The sequence below is a fragment of the Gymnoscopelus braueri genome, assembly GCF_963280865.1.
Source record: "Gymnoscopelus braueri genome assembly, chromosome: 5".
NCBI lineage: Eukaryota > Metazoa > Chordata > Actinopteri > Myctophiformes > Myctophidae > Gymnoscopelus > Gymnoscopelus braueri.
This window is the reverse complement of record NC_137606.1, coordinates 17,273,142-17,293,079: the sequence shown is the minus strand read 5'-3', so window position 1 is coordinate 17,293,079 and position 19,938 is coordinate 17,273,142. Positions and strand designations below refer to the sequence as shown.

Genomic DNA, 19,938 nt, shown 5'->3' with positions numbered 1-19,938 from the left:
GCAGGGGTGTAGTGGAGGGGGGACGCGGGGGAGCGGCGCTCCCTCACTTCTTTAACTGCTTTAAAAAATCATTTGCACATTTAAAAGCAACAAATTTGTAACAACAGCATAATATTGGGTTGTCCAGGTGAGATTTAGAAAACCCTGTGGGGTGGTCCACAGGCCAAATAAGCAGACTTGGCAAGAGTCAGACTCAAGAGCTAAGGGTGGATCAGAGGTTAACCCTAAAACCGAAATAAGGAGGCGCGCTCCCAACACTTCTGAGTGTCACAGCCAAAATTCATTGTAAAAAAAAAGTGCTCAGGAGCCGAGATACAGCCTTTTTCAGTAAGAAGTTAAACAAGAAGTGAATGGAGCAGCAAATCTTCAAATATCTTGGGTTCTGAACCTTTAAAAAAAAAAAAAAAAAAGGGAAAAAAAAACTTTGATTTTCTTTTCTTTTTTTCATGACGTCTTAGACGTCATGTGGCGCTCAGGGCGCTCAGGGCCATGACGTCTTAGACGTCATGTGGCACTGAATGAGTTAAGTTAATTTTGATACCAATACTTTGGTACTCAAGTACATTTTTAATTCCGGACTTTTACTTGTAACGGAGTACTTCTACATTGCAGTATTGATACTTTTACTTAAAGGTTTAATGACATTCACTTTTACACCACATTCAAAGTCTTTGTCCTGGTCCTTCAAAAGTGTACAAAAAGTTTTAAGTGAAAATTCCATTCCAGTGATCCATGGCAGGTGTTTTTCTCTCACATTTCTAAAGCCTTTTCAACTGCAATGAAAAAAAGAAATCTTTGCCTGCGGGTGTCGCTGGTGAGGGATTTTGCCTGTCAATCATCGCCTCTGCTCCGCCCCCCCCAAAGGAAAGGATAGGGGAGGGGAGGGGCGAGGAGGAGAGTGGGCGGGATTAATCGACTGTGATCTCACTGTCGAAGGACCAAGCTCAGATTACTTTTCAGCCTAATTATTCAGAAAACCCCAGACCACAGAAAATCCACTGAATGTTCTAAGTTCAGGTTTTTTGGGTGTAATTGAGGTCATAAAACCCCAAATAAAACATTGAAAATAAAAAAAGTGAAAATGAATGTCATGATACCTTTAAGTAAAACACTTGAGTACTTTTTCCACCACTGTGCTCAACACCTCCGCTGCAGGGACTGCTTGAAGTCCAACCTTGGCAGAGAGAGGGTCTGAGGCAGGTGTTCCCAAACGCCTCCATACCAAGGACCCCCGGAATAGCTATAACCTCTGGCTGTGGTCGCCCTATTGTGAAATGTCTTAAAATAGTGAAAAATAGCCAATCTACAAGCTCATGTGTCACTACTTAACATGCCAATCCCCAAGAGTGGGTTACCGTGAAATGTATTTGAATTCGAACTGGATCTTATTGGCCGGGATTCCCGAGTGCACGATGAGTCATTATTTTCCATTTTCCAGGAAATGACAAGCTATGAAATGAATTACATTGAAAATAACAACAAAACTAAGTTTTTAGCTGACAGAATGACAGATATTGGCATATGGGTGTATTTGACGACACATTTAGGTTAGACCAGTGGTTCTCAAACATTTTCACGTCAAGGACCACCAAATTGACACTTATTAGCCCGCGGACCCCCATTTGAAAAGATATGCCAAGGACCCCCATGAGAGAAGATTTTTACGGCTGTAGCAGTGATTTTCAACCATTTTAATTTCAGGGACCCCCAGTTTGACATGCATTAGGCTACGGACCCCCATTTAATGGCATTTCTACCTCTGGGACCCCAATTTATATTGTAAAATCAATGTTAATTTAACTCTGAGAGTGTACAAATGGAACCAAATGGACCCGTTAGGGAGTTACAGACCCATAAGGGTCAATTTGGTTCCTAACTATCTATCATTTAGCTGGGGACCCCCTGGAACTCCCTCAAGGACTCCTGGGGGTCCCCGGACCCCACTTTGAGAACCAATGGGTTAGAGAACACACTCCATAATTGGGCGTAGCTGCAGCCATAAGCCAATTTTATATGGGCGTGGTGTGGGGGAAAAAGCCTGAAATTAAATATTGACTGTTAAGGGCTTAATTTAATTTGTTTAGTGAATTAAATCAAGCCCTTAACAGTCATTATTTAACTGAGATATGCTAGTGGTAGAGCTCAAAAAAGATTGAGAACCACTGATCTATTCCTTTTGTTTTCCCATGGTTGCCCTTATTAACCTTCCATATTAAACTCATGTTAACTGATTCATTGCAACTTATGTATGAGCAAACAGACACATGCGATTGATTATTAGCCTGGTAAACCCTCCCTCCGGAAATCTCATTTCTATTTGATTCCAGGAGTGAGTCTGGCCTGATCGCCCATTCTGCAATATTGGCTGTGTGCTGGAGTTGGGCGGGAGTAATACCGTTGACTGACAACCCCTTCAGCCAATGATAATTTTCCCCCTTCAGCCAATCAGCAGTTCACCAGTCTAATGTGACGCAACGGGACTTTTGAGACGGCCAATGCCCAAAATGGGTTGCCTTATTCGGATACATGGGTGTCACTGACCGCCCCTACCGGTTCTCTAAATTTTTATTTTTAAATAGGCTTTGTCATGATTAATTGACCACATATATGAAGTTAAACAACTAAATTCTATCCAAACGATATCTTATAAGTAAATTCCGTGCCTCAAAATAGAAGTTAGAGAGCTTTTTGAAGTAAAAAAATAGCGGAGAATATAGCGCACAAGAAAAAGATGGCTGCCGTTCGTGTTTTGGGCTCACTCGAACTCGCCACCTGATTGGCCAACGTAAGCTGTCAATCACAGAACAATGAGCGACGACGCTGATAGGCTCGGCCGTTTGGCACAGGTTTGGCATACACAGCCAATATTGCAGAATGGGCGATCAGGCCAGACTCACTCCTGGAATCAAATAGAAATGAGATTTCCGGAGGGAGGGTTTACCAGGCTAATTGATTATGGGTAGTTGGGCACATTCCTGATAATGGTGACTCAACCAGGCAATCCAGTTTCCCTTTAGATTCTAATGTAATCTTCCCATTTCTGTGGAAGTTCTTGACATCCGACTTCTCAGTAACTGACAACATTGACGCGTCATAGGGGACCAGGTAATTTACTGCACTGTTTCTCAACTAGACGATAAAAATGAAATAACATACAAATCTTCATTTTCCTACATTTCTAAATGCAGGGTCAGGGACCACATGCAATACTTTCACGGACCACCAGTGGTCCACTGACCACCAGTTGAAAACCCATGATATATAGGATAAAGTGCCGATAGTGCAAACACGCCCTTTATGCAATATGTGTCCTACCCTCAGATGACCAATAAAGAGCTAATGCTCACTGACACCGTCTTATCTAATCCCCTGCTTTAAAGCGGTGGGTTTTAAGTGAGTTTTTACACCAGAGGGACTATAAAGTATCTCACAGTGTCAGCTCTATACAGTACATCTGTGGTTGACTGGTCCTAAGTAGACAGGTGGTGTGTTGAGCAGTATGTCTCTATGTGACAGAGCATACATTATGTTAACATTGCTGAGGCATCACTGGAGACTGGATATAGAGTAAAGGGGAAGGGGAAATAAGAACCATTTGGACATTTTTCTTTTCTTTTTTGCTAAATATGAACGATAGAGAAAGAGAGCCGCAGAGACAGCAACCCCATAGGAGAGGATGTATGTATGTAGAGTCATTCAGTCTAAACACAACAGGGGGGCCAGTTTCAGTGACTTTGTGTCTGTGTGTCTGTGTGCGTGCTTTCTTGCGTGCGTGCGTGCGTGCGTGCGTGCGTGCGTGCGTGCGTGCGTGCGTGCGTGCGTGCGTGCGTGTGTGTGTGTGTGTTTGAGTGTTTGTGGTGGTATGAAATTTACGGTATGCTTACTGAAGTGCTTCGCTCTTACTCTGGGTTTCTGCTGTAGCGGTTGTTCTCAAAGTGAGGTCTGTGAACCCCCAGTGGTCCTTGTGGGGGTTCCCCAGCCAAATGAGTTAATATTGCATCAAAGCCACTTTAACCCTATGTTATAAAGTACTTCGGCTGTTTGAAAATAGCCAACGTACAAGCTCACAATGCGACGTGTTTGGAATAGTTTTGAAAAATGTTACACAAATCTTTCCAGGTGGGGGGGGGGGTCGTCCACGGCCAAATATATACTGTATCAATTTGCGGGGCCCCTTGACATGAAAATGTTTGAGAACCGCGGTGCTGTAGAACATAGGTTATGGATGTATGGGGATATGAGATCTAATTTTCATTCTTCAAACTGCAGCTTCATGTATCGATTCAATGGATGTAACGAACGGTGACACCGACTTGATTTTTGTTCAATTGAATTAATGTACAGTATTGGTTACACAATTCATGAATCGTATCAACATGCTGGGAAACCAGGTTCCCCCTATACACTGTGTAATTTGCTATGACATGCACCACGATGCCAAACACGTATAGATTCCAGAAGATATGGGTTCTCAAGCACATGTTTTGCTCGCCTTCCAGATTTCCATTTCACTGTTGCAGCCCTGTCACCCCCCCCACCTCACCCCCAGCCATGAATTGAGGCAGGAGATTTGATGTTGGCTGGTAAATCAAGCGTTGGGACATGCACATGCACATGGGCTCCGTGATGTTATAGGCCACAAATGAAAAGGGCCGAAGAGGTTGGAATGTTTAAGATCATAAAACTCCCCTCTCTCTGGGAGTCCTGTCGGACCCCTTTTTGCTGATCTATGCATTTTTGTCCTGCGTTTCATACTCGCGATCGTATTCTATAACAAAACGGCGTTCGGAGGCTGCTTTATGTTAGTGACTGCTGCAGTGGCATGGCTCCCAGAGGTGGCAAACTAAATATTATATACTGTACCACAGTGGTTCTCAAACATTTTCATGTCAAGGAGCTCCAAATTGACATGAATCGTCCCCCATCTGAAAAGATTTCAGATTTCAAGATTTGTGTTCTTAAATATTGTAAAAGTTATCAAAAAACTTTGCACGATTTTTCCAAATATAAAAATAGTCGATCTACAGTACAAGCTCACAACGTCTCATTGTGACACATTGGGACAATCGGCTATTTTCAAATAGTCAAAGGATAAAAGTTGGTGGTTAAACTGTGGTTAAACTGTTCCTCATTTTGCTGAGGACCACCTGGAACCTGGACCCCAGTATGTACTGTACTAAGTAGAAATAGTCTCATACAGTGACTTCATTATATTCTGTAAGATGATGGCCAGCTTGGTTGAAGATTGCTCAGACTGTGTAGGAAAACGGTTCCCTTCTTCTTTTTGTTTCCTAGTGCGTCAAAGATCTGTGTCACCTCTTGAGAAATGGTTCCTTTGTGCGCTCGAGAATAAAAGGTCATTTCTTGATATTTTACTGAAGTCATGATGAGCTGGCTGAATTATGTATGAATCCCACAGAAACACCCCTACACAAACGTGCGCACACACACACACACGCACACGCACACGCACACACACACACACACTGTACATACTAGTGTCCTTGCAGGTCATTTTCTGTCCTTATTTCTCAACTTTACTGTAACTTGTATAACATCCACAACATACACAAACCTTTACGAAACCGTGGCAACAGTAAGAGACTCATTTCTGCTGACATCAGTAACTTCTAACTGACCTCCACACACACACACACACACACACACACACACACACACACACACACACACAACACACACACACACACACACACACACATATATTGACCTGATGATCATCTATTAACCGCATCCTGGATTACAGTAAGTATGAGTAATAGTGAGTAAGGTTAACTGGAGGACATGTTAGAGATTTTCACACGATAATAAACAGGAACAGGACAAATAGCAAATGACTTGAAACCAGTGGTGATGAGTGCTGCACCTCTTTAAATGATTTCGTGTTCCAGTTCCAATTTATTTGTGTTTCATAACTTCCAATTTCACCTGTTTATCCTCTGTCCTTTATGAGTTCTCTCTCCTGATCGGATAAAATTGGTGTCCCAACCTGAAAACGTACAACAAGATAATAATGGTGTCACGGTCCGTTCCTCGGGCCTTGGGCTTTGACTGTATTTAGCTTTATTTAGCCTTTCGACTCTTTAGGCCTGTTTAGGCTGTTCTGTATTTTGTCTTGTATTTCTGTACTCTGTTGTTGCCCTTTTTTGCCCTTTTCTGCATCTTTATTTTGCAGTAATGTTCTGTGCCACTGCCTTCCTGTCTGCCTTGTTACTGTTCACCTGCCTTGTCTCACCTCCCGGTGATTATTAGTTATCGCCTCCTGTGTCCTGTTAGTCCCTCTGCCAATCGTCTCTTGATTTGTCTGTTGAGTTCACCTGCGTCCTGTTAATCCCTGTCTATTTAAGCCCTGTGTTAAAAGATGGTTTTGCTGGTCTGTGTTTGGCAGTTTGCCATTCTGAAATTACAATATTTGCCTACCTTTGTTTACCAGCCTGTGTGGTTTAATAAATACTTTAGGGTTATCCTCTATTCCTGCCCGTCTGCTTTTGGGTCCTTCCCGCCACTTCCTGTCATATGGAGTTAATACTGAATTGTAAAGTAGTGTAAATTAGGTTAAAAATAAGGTAAAATTGTACAGTGAAGTCACACACTCAAACCCACTTTAACCACTTAGACCCTCTATACTTAAAACGGACCTGTCCTGAGTTGCACTGTACTTTGGCGATCTACACCAAACCTCTTTGACGAAAATTGCCAATCTACTTTGGTCGATGTTCCCCCCAGAATAGGGATGCTGGGGTTGAAGTTGTTAAAGCAGCTCTCCAGTGTATGTGTAAGTGGCTCATTTTGTGTGGGTGTGCTCAGGGCTACATTACAAGGTACAGGAGGACTAAGTGCACTCCAACAGGGGTGAACAGGTAAGCCCCATAAATCCTCCAACGAGTCTTTTTCCTATGGCGTATGGACGGTCGTCTCCGGACTCAAACATTCCACTGGAAAGACGTGTAAATTCTACACCTTCACCTTCATGGCCAAAGCTAACTCTGTCTTTCTCCGTGTTTTTCAAAGATGTGTGTATGGCATACAGCCCTCAGGGCCTAGACTGTGGAACAGCATTCCCCTCCCTGTCAGATCTACTGTACTGCAGTGTTGGAAAGTAACTAAGTACATTTACTTAAGTACTGTACTTAAGTACAATTTTGAGGTATTTTTACTTTACTGGAGCATTTCCAATTTTCTGTACATTTACTTCTACTCCACTACATCTCAGAGGCACATATTGTACTTTTACTCCACTACAATTATTTGAAATCTTTAGTTTACAAATAATAAAATACTTTACCCACTTCAGCCCTATATACATTTCGGCCTTTTGAAAATAGCTGATCTACAAGTACTCTACAAATCTTTTGAAAATAGCCGATCTAGAAGCTCACAATGCGTCGCGATGAGCTTCTAGATCGGCTATTTTCAAAAGATTTGTTTTTACTGTTCTTATTGCAGAGTGTTGTACTGCAGTGCCTTTGAACTGTATGTCTTGTTTATGTCTATGGATTTTGTGTGATTTTAGCTCCTGCTCTGTACAGCACTTTGGTCAGTGGGAGTTTTTTTTTTTATTAAATACATTTGACTTAATTTAACTTGACATATATAGCAACGGTATTAACATCAGTGAAGACTTAATAATAATCAGGAGGAATGTGGATCCTCAATAACTGTTGCCATTTGTAATTTAAGATCATATATAAGTCTAGCGTGTGGCACCGAAATGTCAAAGAAGCTGAGTCAGTCTGCGTTTTTAAAGCATCTTAAAACGCATTTCACGTTCCTTTTCTTCTTAATTCATGCGTTTGTTTTGCTTGTAAAACCCTGCTCTTTCATGTCTTTTTACTTAGTTTTATTATAAGAAAGCATTCTCTCAGTTTTCAAAGTGACTTTGAAAGAGGTCATAAACAGTACAGCAGCGGTTCTCAAGTGGGGCCGCGGGAAGATGCCGTTGGGGTCGCGTATTGGTAACCCAAAAAAGGAAAAAATAAAAGAAGTGAGGTCGTCGTGACCAACGTGAAGAGGACGGCCACTCATACACACTTAGCTTCGCCTCCAACACCCACCGAGAACAAGCAGCAGCACAAGGGATGATGGGGTCGCCCAACAAAATCCCTCATGATATGCAGTACAGTATATGCCAAAGGATTATTTACTCGCATTGCTGCTGCTAGTCATTTGTAACATCTCCAGAGCCACTGTCTGCTTAAAGGTTCGATGACATTCATTTTCACTTTTTTTATTTTTTATGTTTTTTTGGGGGTTTTATGACCTCAATTACACCCAAAAAATCTAAACTTTGAACATTCAGTGGATTTTCTGTGGTCTGGGGTTTTCTGAATAATTAGGCTGAAAAGTAATCTGAGCTTTGCCCTTCGACAGTGAGGTCACAGTCGATTAATCCCGCCCACTCTCCTCCTCGCCCCTCCCCTCCCCTATCCTTTCCTTTGGGGGGGGCGGAGCAGAGGCGATGATTGACAGGCAAAATCCCTCACCAGCGACACCCGCAGGCAAAGATTTCTTTTTTCATTGCAGTTGAAAAGGCTTTAGAAATGTGAGAGAAAAACACCTACAGTGAATCACTGGAGTGGAATTTTCAGTTAAAACTTTTTGTACACGTTTGAAGGACCAGGACAAAGACTCTGAATGTGGTGTAAACATGAATGTCATGATACCTTTAAAGGGTTTTATAACCTGTTATATGGAATAATTTAAAGCAAGGCTTTATGTTACAGTTGCCAACAGATGTGCGGGTGCAGCTGAAGTTTCCAATAAACATGGCAGAATAATTTCTTTGTAAATACTGTCTTGCAAACTTTGCAAGACAGTATTTACAAATACATTAGAAATTTGATGTCGCGCTCATGTAACCATGACTCAATGCACTCACACCCAAATATGGAGTGTGTTGTCTAACCTAAATGTATCGTCATGGCATCAGGGCAAACAGATCAGTCAGCTCCATATATGGGCACAAAAGGCCCATATATGGGCATATACTGATGACATCAGGGATCTCCATATATGGGTATAAAACGGACAAGGCCTGATAGATACAGCGATCTCCATACATGGGCATATACTGATGACTTCAGGGATCTCCATATATGGGCGTAAAATGGACAAGAACTGACAGATACAGATATCTCCATATATGTTTATATATATATATTTTTTTGTGCAAAATATCGTTAAGAACATCGGTAATCGTTTTTATGGGACTCTCCAAAATCGGGATTGGCGTTAATGGCTCCAGTGCCACCCTGCTCCCCAATACATTTATAGAGTGCGTGGTTAGTCTCAACCATACCTGGTATCACATTCTCAAAAATCACATTATTTCCCTGTACTACGTCTATACACTAGACACATATACAACGTCCTGTATACAACACACAGTAACATGCACCTACATGAGGGCTTCATTATCGTGTGTTACCATGGCACCGCCTGCCTCTCTACCAATCAGGAGCTGAAAACTAGAGGGTCAATTTATCGTAAGATGACAATTACTGTCTGTGTGTAAGTAATGAATAGGGCCCTCACTCATAGGAAGAGAATCACCTTCACAGGAACTGTAGGATTGTTTCCAGATGCGATGATACAATACCAGCAGACATGTAGTAGCCTACACACAGTCACACACGCACGTACGCACACACACACACACACACACACACACACACACACACACACACACACACACACACACACACACACACACACACAAACACACACACTTTGTGTGAGGAGCAAGTGAAAACAATAATACATACAATGTATGTAGTGCTTTTCTAAATACTGGAAGTCGCTTTAAAGAAACAACATAAAAACAACTTTAAGTGGGTTACCTGTGAAATATCTAGAGTTGTAACAGAATGTTTTGTATTTCTGTATTTCATGTTCTTTGGTTGATTCGTTAAATACTTTATTCGTCAAAAATGTAAACAGCATGGAGGTACATTTAAACACTTTAACCAATAGGGTAACGCAGAAAGGTCCCGGGGACTTGTTTCCATTGTGGTCCTGTGTGTTCAATTCATCAACAGAGCATAGAATATTAACGCATTTATACATGTCATCAACAAACATAAATACCGGTAGCTATATTTACAGAGGAGAACCAGTACATCATCGGTCCGTCCGTCCGTCCGTTCGTCTGTCCGTCCGCAGATATTGTGCATCTACAAATGCAAGCATGTAGCGCTTATCAATTCTAACAAACCCTTAACATAAGTGTTAAGCAAACCAGTACAATAAGTCCCTGAAACATCCAACGTGAACAATTCAAAGACAGCAAGGGGCCACGATAAACAGACAAAGCAAGAATAATCATGCTGTTGATTACAGTAACAAGGAATATACTGCCTGTGTCTCTTTTTTCCCCCTACCTATAATCACTCCCATGGTTTGGACCTCTCGGCTTTTGTACAACTTGCTGCAACTAGCTCTGAATTTAGTACATTTTCCGCTGGGATTTGATTCATATCAAGACAAAAAGGAAACTTGGTTAGACCGTATGAAATGTCACACAGAGTGGGGCTACCATGAAGCAGACAAAAGTCTTTGTTCAGCGCCGTGAATCATTCGAAGATGTTTGATACGCGAGTCGAGGGCCATGTTGAGTAATGCTGTGGGTTTCTTTTTCTGTGGGTCTTATTGGTCTGTTAATGCGTTTTATATCCAAAGATATGTCAGCGCTGACATTCCTTCATCCTGTGTCAGCGACGCTGACGGAATATTGACAACAAATGGGGAACATTCTGAGTCTCTTCAACACAGATGTCAATGCATCTCCATGTGGGACCATGGCAGGCTGCGGTCTCTTCTAGGGAGAGCCACCTCTTGCTGCGACCACAGGCAAATTGAGTCGTGGATTACGAGTTAGTTTTCTATGGACATTAGTGGATCTCCTATGAGCAGTGGTGGAAAAAAGTACTCAAATATTTTACTTAAGTAAAAGTATCAATACTGCAAAATAAAAATACTCCGTTACAAGTAAAAGTCCGGAATTAAAAATTTACTTGAGTAAAAGTACAAAAGTATTGGTATCAAAATGTTCTTAAAGTACCAAAAGTAAAAGTACTAAAATGTTTGAAAATAGCCGAAGCTCACAACGCGTCGCGATGCGACGCGTTGTGAGCTTGTAGATCGGCTATTTTCAAATAGCCTGGGTATAAAATAGGGCTTAAGTGGTTAATGTATGTTTTATAATGTAATAATTGGTCATTGCAAAGTAACTACTAGTAACTAAAATTTGCAAATAATTGTAGTGGAGTAAAAGTACAATATTTGCCTCTGAGATGTAGTGGAGTAGAAGTAAAATGACTGAAAATTGGAAATACTCCAGTAAAAAATCACACCCTGTGTGAAGTGGGCGGTGTCTTGCTAGCTAATCACAATATTGAATGGAGTCAATCAATCATGTACAAAAGATAAATACATTTATTGAAACACTCTTTATGATGGACGAAACCATAACTTGAAAAAAACTAATTAATGGTTTTTTTTCATGTTATGGTTTCTTATATAGGGCTATGCACATGTGTCATGTGACACTGGCCAATCACAGTCCTGAATAGATTGTGATTGGCCAATCACGGTGCAGGATAATTGTACAAATTTCCAAACCTCACTTATAGGGCCGGTTTCACAGCGCAGGATAATTGTACAAATTTCCAAACCTCACTTATAGGGGCGGTTTCACCGCCCAAAAAATACCTCAAAATTGTACTTAAGTACAGTACTTGAGTACATGTACTTACTTTACGCAAAAATCTGTGGGAGGGGCCCTGCTGATCGTTCCCAGGTTCATGGTTCAAGGTACTTTATTGTTGTTACATCTAAGTCAACAGGCACATAAGTATACTTGCTCCTAGTATGGATGATTGTATAGTATTCTATGTCTTTATATGTCTTGATGAATTGAATACGTAATAATTTTTTCTACCCAAGTACTCAAAGCACTCCACAACGGTTCATTCAGTCATACATTGGGAGGTGGAGCGGCGAACAGTCGACGCCAGTGTCCTCACTTCCCACATTCACACACCAATGGTGGAAAGCTTGCGCCGACCGACTCATTGGAGGCAATGTAGGGTTCAGTGTCTTGCCCAAGGACACTTCGACACTAACTCTGGGGGGAGCCTGGGATCGAACCGCTCTACCGGCCACTCTACCCCTGAGCCACTGCCGCCCATAGGAACACAATGGAAACAAGGCCCCCAGGGCTTTTTTGTGTTATCCTTTTAGCATTATTGTATAACTGTACCGCTGTACTTTTTGCAGACTGCTAATGAAAGTATTCAATCAATCAATCTTGATTTGTTCAGCTTTCTTGGACATTTCAGCAGTATAGTAAGAGTCCTAAACAACAGTAAAATATGAAACAAGATCTACAGTATACAATATATTATAATATACTGCTAGTTTGAAAACATTATTGAAATTTGAAATATGGAGCTTTCTACCCGACAGCATTTGTACTGTCTCTGAGTTATTATGATATCATTACTATACTACAGTGTCAGCATGAGTCATAAGGTGTGTAAGTCACTGTTACACACAGATGTTACTTTAAATGAGTGGTTCTCAAAGTGGGGTTCCGGGGACTCACAGGGGTCCTTGGGGGAGTTCCAAGGTGTCCCCATCTAAGTGATTGATAGTTAGGAACCAAATGGACCGTTACGGGTCTGTAACTCCAACAGAGTACAAATATAAACAATTATTTGTACTCTTGAGTTAAATGAACACAGATTTTACAATGTAGACTAGGGTCCCAGAGATTAGAAAATGGGGGTCCTGTGGCCTAATGCATATCAAACTGGGGGTCCTTGAAATGATACAAAAAATGCTGCCTTAGTGGCACTGCTGGTGAGGAAAGAAATGCTGACTGTATGTCTCTCTGTCTTCCATGTCTCCTACAGGTAACCACATGCTGTTGCGAGTGTTGCCATCAGTCTACCCCAAACAGCCAGATGTCATCCACCATCACCTAGGCAACCTGACGGCCATGATGTCACAGCTGGACTCCCCGGAGCAGCAGCACTTGATCAGGCTCATCCAAATAGTTGCTGAGCAACACCCACTGGTGAGTGTTGTTTGTGCTTGTGGATGCGTTTTACATCAAATGTGTATGCCTTTGGGCGTGTGTGTGTGTGTGTTTGTGTGTGTGTGCAAATGCCAATGTACTCGTGCGTAGATTGCAGTGTACGAGCGCTCAAATAAAGTTCACAAGCTCTCACATTTTTCAATGTCCCCTGCTCGCTCAGTTCAGGTTTTGCAACAGACGTATCGCAAAATATGTAGCGATATCCGAGCGCAATAGTTTAACGAATTTGTGACGTGTGAACGCAGACTACTGTTGTAACGACTGATTTGAGAGGTTGTAGAAAGTGATTTGAAGTTGTATTGGAAAATGGGCTCAAGATTACAAGTGTGCAAAAAGTGTGCATAAAAATGGCATTCATATAATTGACATCCTAAAATGTTGATGTTATGATGTTGAAGTATAGTAATACAAATGTGTGTTTTTGTTTGTGTGTGTGTGTGTATGTGTTCTCTGTATAGATATTTCCTTCTTTAACAATCTGCCTGCGTGCATTCACACATGCCTGTAGCTCTCTATTCCCCCCTTTTCTTTGGCCAAGTTGCAACACCGGCGCTTGTCCACATGTGACTGAAAACTTGCCCAGAGTTGTTGATATTGCCATGGCTGGGAATGAACCAGTGTCATACTGGTGTAAATCAATTGAAGAGACTCAGCAGCGGCGAGGAAACGGAGCGGTACTTTTCGCAGAAGGCATTACGCAGCAGGAGTTCCCAGATGTCCCACGTTGGAATGCTGCACACTTCTTCTCAGACTGATGTGGAACATATTGGGGAAGGGAACGGAGCAGGGAAAGTACCAAGCATACAGCACATGTTGCCGTCTGACCATGCCTTTCTCTCAATTACACACGCGTGTGTGTGTGTGTGTGTGTGTGTGTGTGTGTGTGTGTGTGTGTGTGTGTGTGTGTGTGTGTGTGTGTGTGTGTGTGTGTGTGTGTGTGTGTGTGTGTGTGTGTGTGTGTGTGTGTGTGTGTGTGTGTGTGTGTGTGTGTGTGTGTGTGCTCGTGCGTGTCTTCACTGGAGGAAATGAGTCTGTGCGGATGGAGCGCTATAGGCTTGAGCTGGCCTGATGAAAGGAGAGCGGTCAGAGAGAGTTGAAATCACAGAGGAGCAGCAGATCTGTGACAGCTCATTTGGACTTTTATGCCATTTTGTTTCTCTCTACGGTGGTCATGTACTCTACCTCATTTAACCCTTTAAGACCTGAGGCGATTCTTAAAAATGTTTTCTACAGTTTTTTTTAAAAAAAAACCCAATTTTTTTTGTTGAGATTTTTCAAAAATAGCAGATCTACAAGCTCATAGCGCGGCACTCGGTGCCGCGCTATGAGCTTGTATATCTGCTATTTTTGAATAGCCAAAGAAATCTAAAGTGACACAGATGCGTTCCCGGTCTTAAAGGGTTAATTCATCTCTCTCTCTCTCTCTCTCGCTCGCTGGCACACACCAATGTGCACACGCATAACAGCCAGCCAGCCAGGCAGGCACCAGCTGGACACATCATACGAATGCACGCACACAAACACACCTATACACACCACCAGTGGTGTAAAGTAACTAAGTACATTTACTCAAGTACTGTACTTAAGTACAATTCTGAGGTGCTTTTTACTTTACTGGAGTATTTCCAATTTTCCATACTTTTACTTCTACTCCACTACAACTCAGAGGAAAAATATTGTACTTGTACTCCACTGCAATTATTTGAAAACTTTAGTTACTTGTTACATTATAAAACACTGAAACATACTAAAACATTAGCCCAGTTTTATACCTAGGCTATTTGAAAATAGCAGATCTACAAGCTCACAACGTGTCGCATCGCGACGCGTTGTGAGCATGTAGATATGCTATTTTCAAACATTTTAGTACTTTTACTTTTGGTACTTTAAGTACACTTTGATACCAATACTTTTGTACTTTTACTCAAGTAAATGTTGAATTCCATACTTTTACTTGTAACAGAGTACTTCTAAATTGCAGTATTGATACTTTTACTTAAGTAAAACATTTGAGTACTTTTTCTACCACTGCTACACACACACACACACACACACACACACACACGTACACCACAAACCAGTTTAATTCTCTGTGAATTGAGTCAAAAAATCCCAATCTTAGAGTCAATGCTTAATCTCCTGAAAAATTCATATATTTTCTCACACTGGATCCTCCTGCACAGAGTGACTCAACACTTTACCCCCGGGTTGAGTCATCTCAGTTCAAACCTGGGTCTCTTAGTTTTGATTGAATTCCTTGGGTTTAAAACCACGTTGGCAAATTTGTACTTATGACCAAATCATACCTGCCAACCGTCCCGTACGTTCCCCCGGGATTCTCCCATCATTTAGCCTTCAACCCTAACCTGACACTCAGCCTGAATTTTCATTACATTCTCACTCCATTATTCAGTCTGAAAGCCCTCTCAGTGCAGCCGTTTTCTGAGATGGGGGCGTGGCCAAAGTGGGACTCTTTGAAGACTGGTTCATACTGGATTATCCCCATCTCAATTGGGCCGCCGGGCCGCCGGTTAGATTTTCAACCGAGAAAACCCCGCCTTCGACAGCGTCACCAGACCCTGAATGAGAGGCTAGAGATTCAGGGGCATGGAGCCAGGCTACTTCAACCCCACTGTCATCCAGTAAATATCACGTTATCTAAAACTTTCCTCTAAAACGGGAAATCCCAAAGTGGACTCTTTTTTATTGTGTGTGACCTGAACTGTGGTTGGGACACAGCTTTGATTGGTTGTTTTGTATTTTGTTTAACAACCGGGAAATCCCAACGTGGACTTTTAATGAAAATGACGATGATGCTGCTTGATATAAACTTTATTTCGGACACAATAGGTCCATATAAAAAACAGAGATACAAAACAGACAATAACAACACATAGATAGCCTGAGTACCACACTGTTTTCACTCCATAAAGCCCAGATCAATTAAAAACATATAAACATTGCCTCCAGCGTTTCCAGAAGCATGAGGAATACCTTGTATCACTCTGTGTGATCCCTGTTAAAGGAGAGATCCGGTCATTTAGGTTGTATGTTTGATGTGTCGCTAATCACTCACGAGATGACGCTGGTTGCTTGTTTCTCTCACAGACGCCAGGTTCTGTGAGAGAAACAAGCAACCAGCGTCATGTCTTTCTGCATTAGCGGTAGCTCATGAGGGACATTCAGCGCATGTTTGAGTATCATGAGACTCCACGATGAGTACTAGGAGAGAAATAAAATGACTTTGCATTTGTTAAAATAGGCGATTTTCACTCTTACACACTCCCATTATGCCGCTGCAAGGGGTCTGCAGAATGGACAACAGGGGCAGATCTGGAATTATTCAACGTTCCTTTGTATGTTGGTGAGTGATTAGCGACACATCAAACATACAACCTAAAATGACCGGATCTCTCCTTTAAGGCCATAATTAATACATTCTTTGACTCCATCAGTCTACACATCCTCCTATAATTCTACAAAGCTCTGTGTGTGCTGTGAGCCCAAAATCTCTTCTGCCCGGTTCTCCTCAGTGGCTGGAGCAATGGCTCTGCATTTGCACACAGACATTGACCATTACCATGTGCATGGAACAGCGAAGCCCGTTTTGTTGGCTTTCCCCAAATGTCAGCTGTTTATTAGCTTTTTTGGGTTCGCTGGCTCCCGGGTTGCCAAATCATGTGCGTGAGTGAAACAAGCGTGGGTGCTCATATCCCCCCACGGGTATGGTACATTTAAACATAACATTCCTCAGTACAGCATGAAAGGTGGGTACATTACTGGTCACAAACATTTCCTCCTTGATGAACTGAGCTGAATTATTATGGAATTGGAATGAACTTTTTTGTGTCTGTTTTGTGAACTTGGTCAAACCAGTACTTCAAATAAAATTACACCCACTCCCACCCCTTTGGAGAAAATATAACGGAAATTAAGCGGACAATGTGCACCGCAAACAACAACCCCCCACCCCAATGGTGTTTGAAAGATATTTTCCCATGTTGCCAGGTATGGACTACATCGCTCACTCTCCTAGGCTTGTTTTTCAGTTAGTCATCGTTAGCCACATAGCTGGAGAAAAACAGCAACTTGTTTTTGTTTTTGCTTGTAGAGTCACATCTGTCACATGCTGTCAACCTGAACTATTCCAGTTTGGTCTGGTGATGGAACCACAATGGGACACCAGCCTAGCTAGTGTCAAACCCTGACACGCACGAACACACACACACTGACACACGCATGCACATGCACACGTACACACAGGCAGATGCATGCGCACGCACATACGCAGGCACCCCCTGAGAATCAGATAATGAGGTGGAAATGCCCAGTGACTGATTTTATCCAGACAGTTTTAGAGTCAGCCTTTTGTGTGACTATCAGTCACTCCTTCAGTCAGGCTTCTCATTGCAGTCCAAGTTCACTCCTCTCACCTGCTGACATCAGCACACACACACACACACACACACACACACACACACACACATAGGCATGTGATGTTGCAAAAGGTCTGTCTGTGCACGTGCGCATATGTGTTTGTGTGTGTCTCTGTGTCTGTGTGTGTGTGTGTGGGCAGACACTATGCAGTGTTGGTGCCTGTACAATAGCACCCATTTCTCAACAAGAAAATTATTAAACGTTGACCCCTTCTCTCATTCTCTCTCTCTGTCCTGCCCACTCCCTCTCCCTCCCTCCCTCTCTCTCTCTCTCTCCCTCCCTCTCTCTCTCTCTCTCTCTCTCTCTCTCTCTCTCTCTCTCTCTCTCTCTCTCTCTCTCTCTCTCTCTCTCTCTCTCTCTCTCTCTCTCTCTCTCTCTCTCTCTCTCTCTCTCTCTCTCCCTCTCTCTCTCTTCTCTAAGATGCTGAGTCCACAGGTCCCCTCGCTGGTTGGTTATCTAGGGGACCATTCGCTGACCGAGGCCCTGCTGGGCGCGCTGGTAGACGTTTCTCAGGCCAGCCCTTCCTCTCTGGTCAGCTTCCTGCCAGCTCTGAGGACAGTGGGACAGCAGTGTCCTGCCCTGCTGGGTCACGTAGCCAAGATCCATGGAGCTGTGGCCATTATCAATGAGGTAGAGTCATGTATAACTTACAATGTTGTTCCTCTTATCTCCATAATTTTACACCCTACTTGATACAGCGTCACACAAGTATCAAACTATAAGTAGGGTTTAAGTGTTTAATAAACTAGACACTGAGCACACACACGCACACACACATACACACGAGGAATTAATGATCAATCAGTAATTGATAAACTAAGGGAGTCAGAGGCACTCATTAGAAGGTGGTGGTGTTGGTGCTTTAATACACAGGTAGAAGTTGGGTACAGTACACACAGGTAGTTCTGCCTCGAGCACAAGGAATCAGACCATACTGTCATGTTACATAGGACAAGCTGTACCATAAACATAGCTATCAGGCCAACAGAGAGACATAATATTTGGCTCTTACAACATGCAAAATTTCATATATCATATGACACAAGATGGACAACATAAGATGAACAACATATTGTACTGGAATGTGCTGGAAGGGAAGGTTAGATATAAACAACCTTAACAATATCATAATTATTCCTCAACACACACACACACACACACACACACACACACACACACACACACACACACACACACACACACACACACACACACACGAAGATCAGATTTGGATGAGATCTTAGAGATTCATGTGTGTGTAGAGGGCTGTATAATGGTGTTCCTATGCCAAAGCTGTACCGTATATCATCCAGTTCTGCACAGTAAAATCCTCAGTGTTAACCACACGAACCCTTGCTTCCCTATTCTTGCTGTGTCATAATAGGCGAATATTCAGCGAGAATAGCCCTCTACACATTTGGTGACGAGGGGGTAAAAGAAGGGGACCAAGTATAGACACAACTAAGTAAAAAGGGTTCAAGTGGTTAATGTATCCATTTGTAACTCTTTAGAGTGTAGAAATGTAACCATGAATCCATTTGGTTACATTTTGTCGCTGTCGGGTGTCCAAAAAAGTTTTTTACAATGATAATGTAAACTATTGAAAATAGCCCATGTACAAGCTCACAACGCGCAAAGTTGTGAGCTTGTAGATCGTCTTTCTTCACTATTTCTTCACTATTATAGTGGCAGTAGGCCACTAGGGCGGGGGGGGGGTTGAAATATGGAGATACAAGCTTTCTGCCCGACAGCATTTTGTACTGTCTCTGAGTTAAATTAACACTGAGGAGGATTTTGCTTGATGCGCGTCCAGCTCTTAATGCTCGCATCCAAGCGAGGTAGAGTTACGGACAGTGTCCAGCCTTGCTACTTCAGTGTGTTTCCCGGATTGTGTGCAGTAGACAAAACATGTTTTTGTCCATCCGGAACATTCACCCTGTCATCATCAGATGATGAAAAGGTGTGACTGTTAGTGTGGATCTCTGTGGGCCATGGTGTTGATACAGACACCGGAACTGTGAGATCCACATGGACTTAGTCTGCTTGGCAAGGAATGCCCTACTTCTCACAACCCCTCTCTCTCTCTCTGTCCCTCTGTCCCTCTGTCTCTCTCTGTGTCTCTCTCTCTGTCTCTCTCTTTCTTTCTCTCTTTCTCTTTCTTCTCTCTCTCTCTCTCTCTCTCTCTCTCTCTCTCTCTCTCTCTCTCTCTCTCTCTCTCTCTCTCTCTCTCTCTCTCTCTCACACACATGCATGCACGCACAACCACATAGACATGAACACATCACACTCACACACACACACACACACACACACACACACACACACACACACACACACACACACACACACACACACACACACACACACAGACACACACGTAGACA

At 42.5% G+C, this 19,938-nt stretch overlaps 1 protein-coding gene across 1 annotated transcript in view; it reads left to right on the top strand.

The window, feature by feature from the left end:
• Window positions 1-19,938, top strand: part of veph1 (ventricular zone expressed PH domain-containing 1) — a gene marked incomplete at both ends in the record, with an annotated part of 186,807 nt that overhangs the window by 52,951 nt on the left and 113,918 nt on the right. The window contains 2 exon segments of the mRNA XM_080429094.1: window positions 12,933-13,096; window positions 17,975-18,184. Coding sequence (XP_080285220.1) covers window positions 12,933-13,096; window positions 17,975-18,184 — 374 coding nt within the window.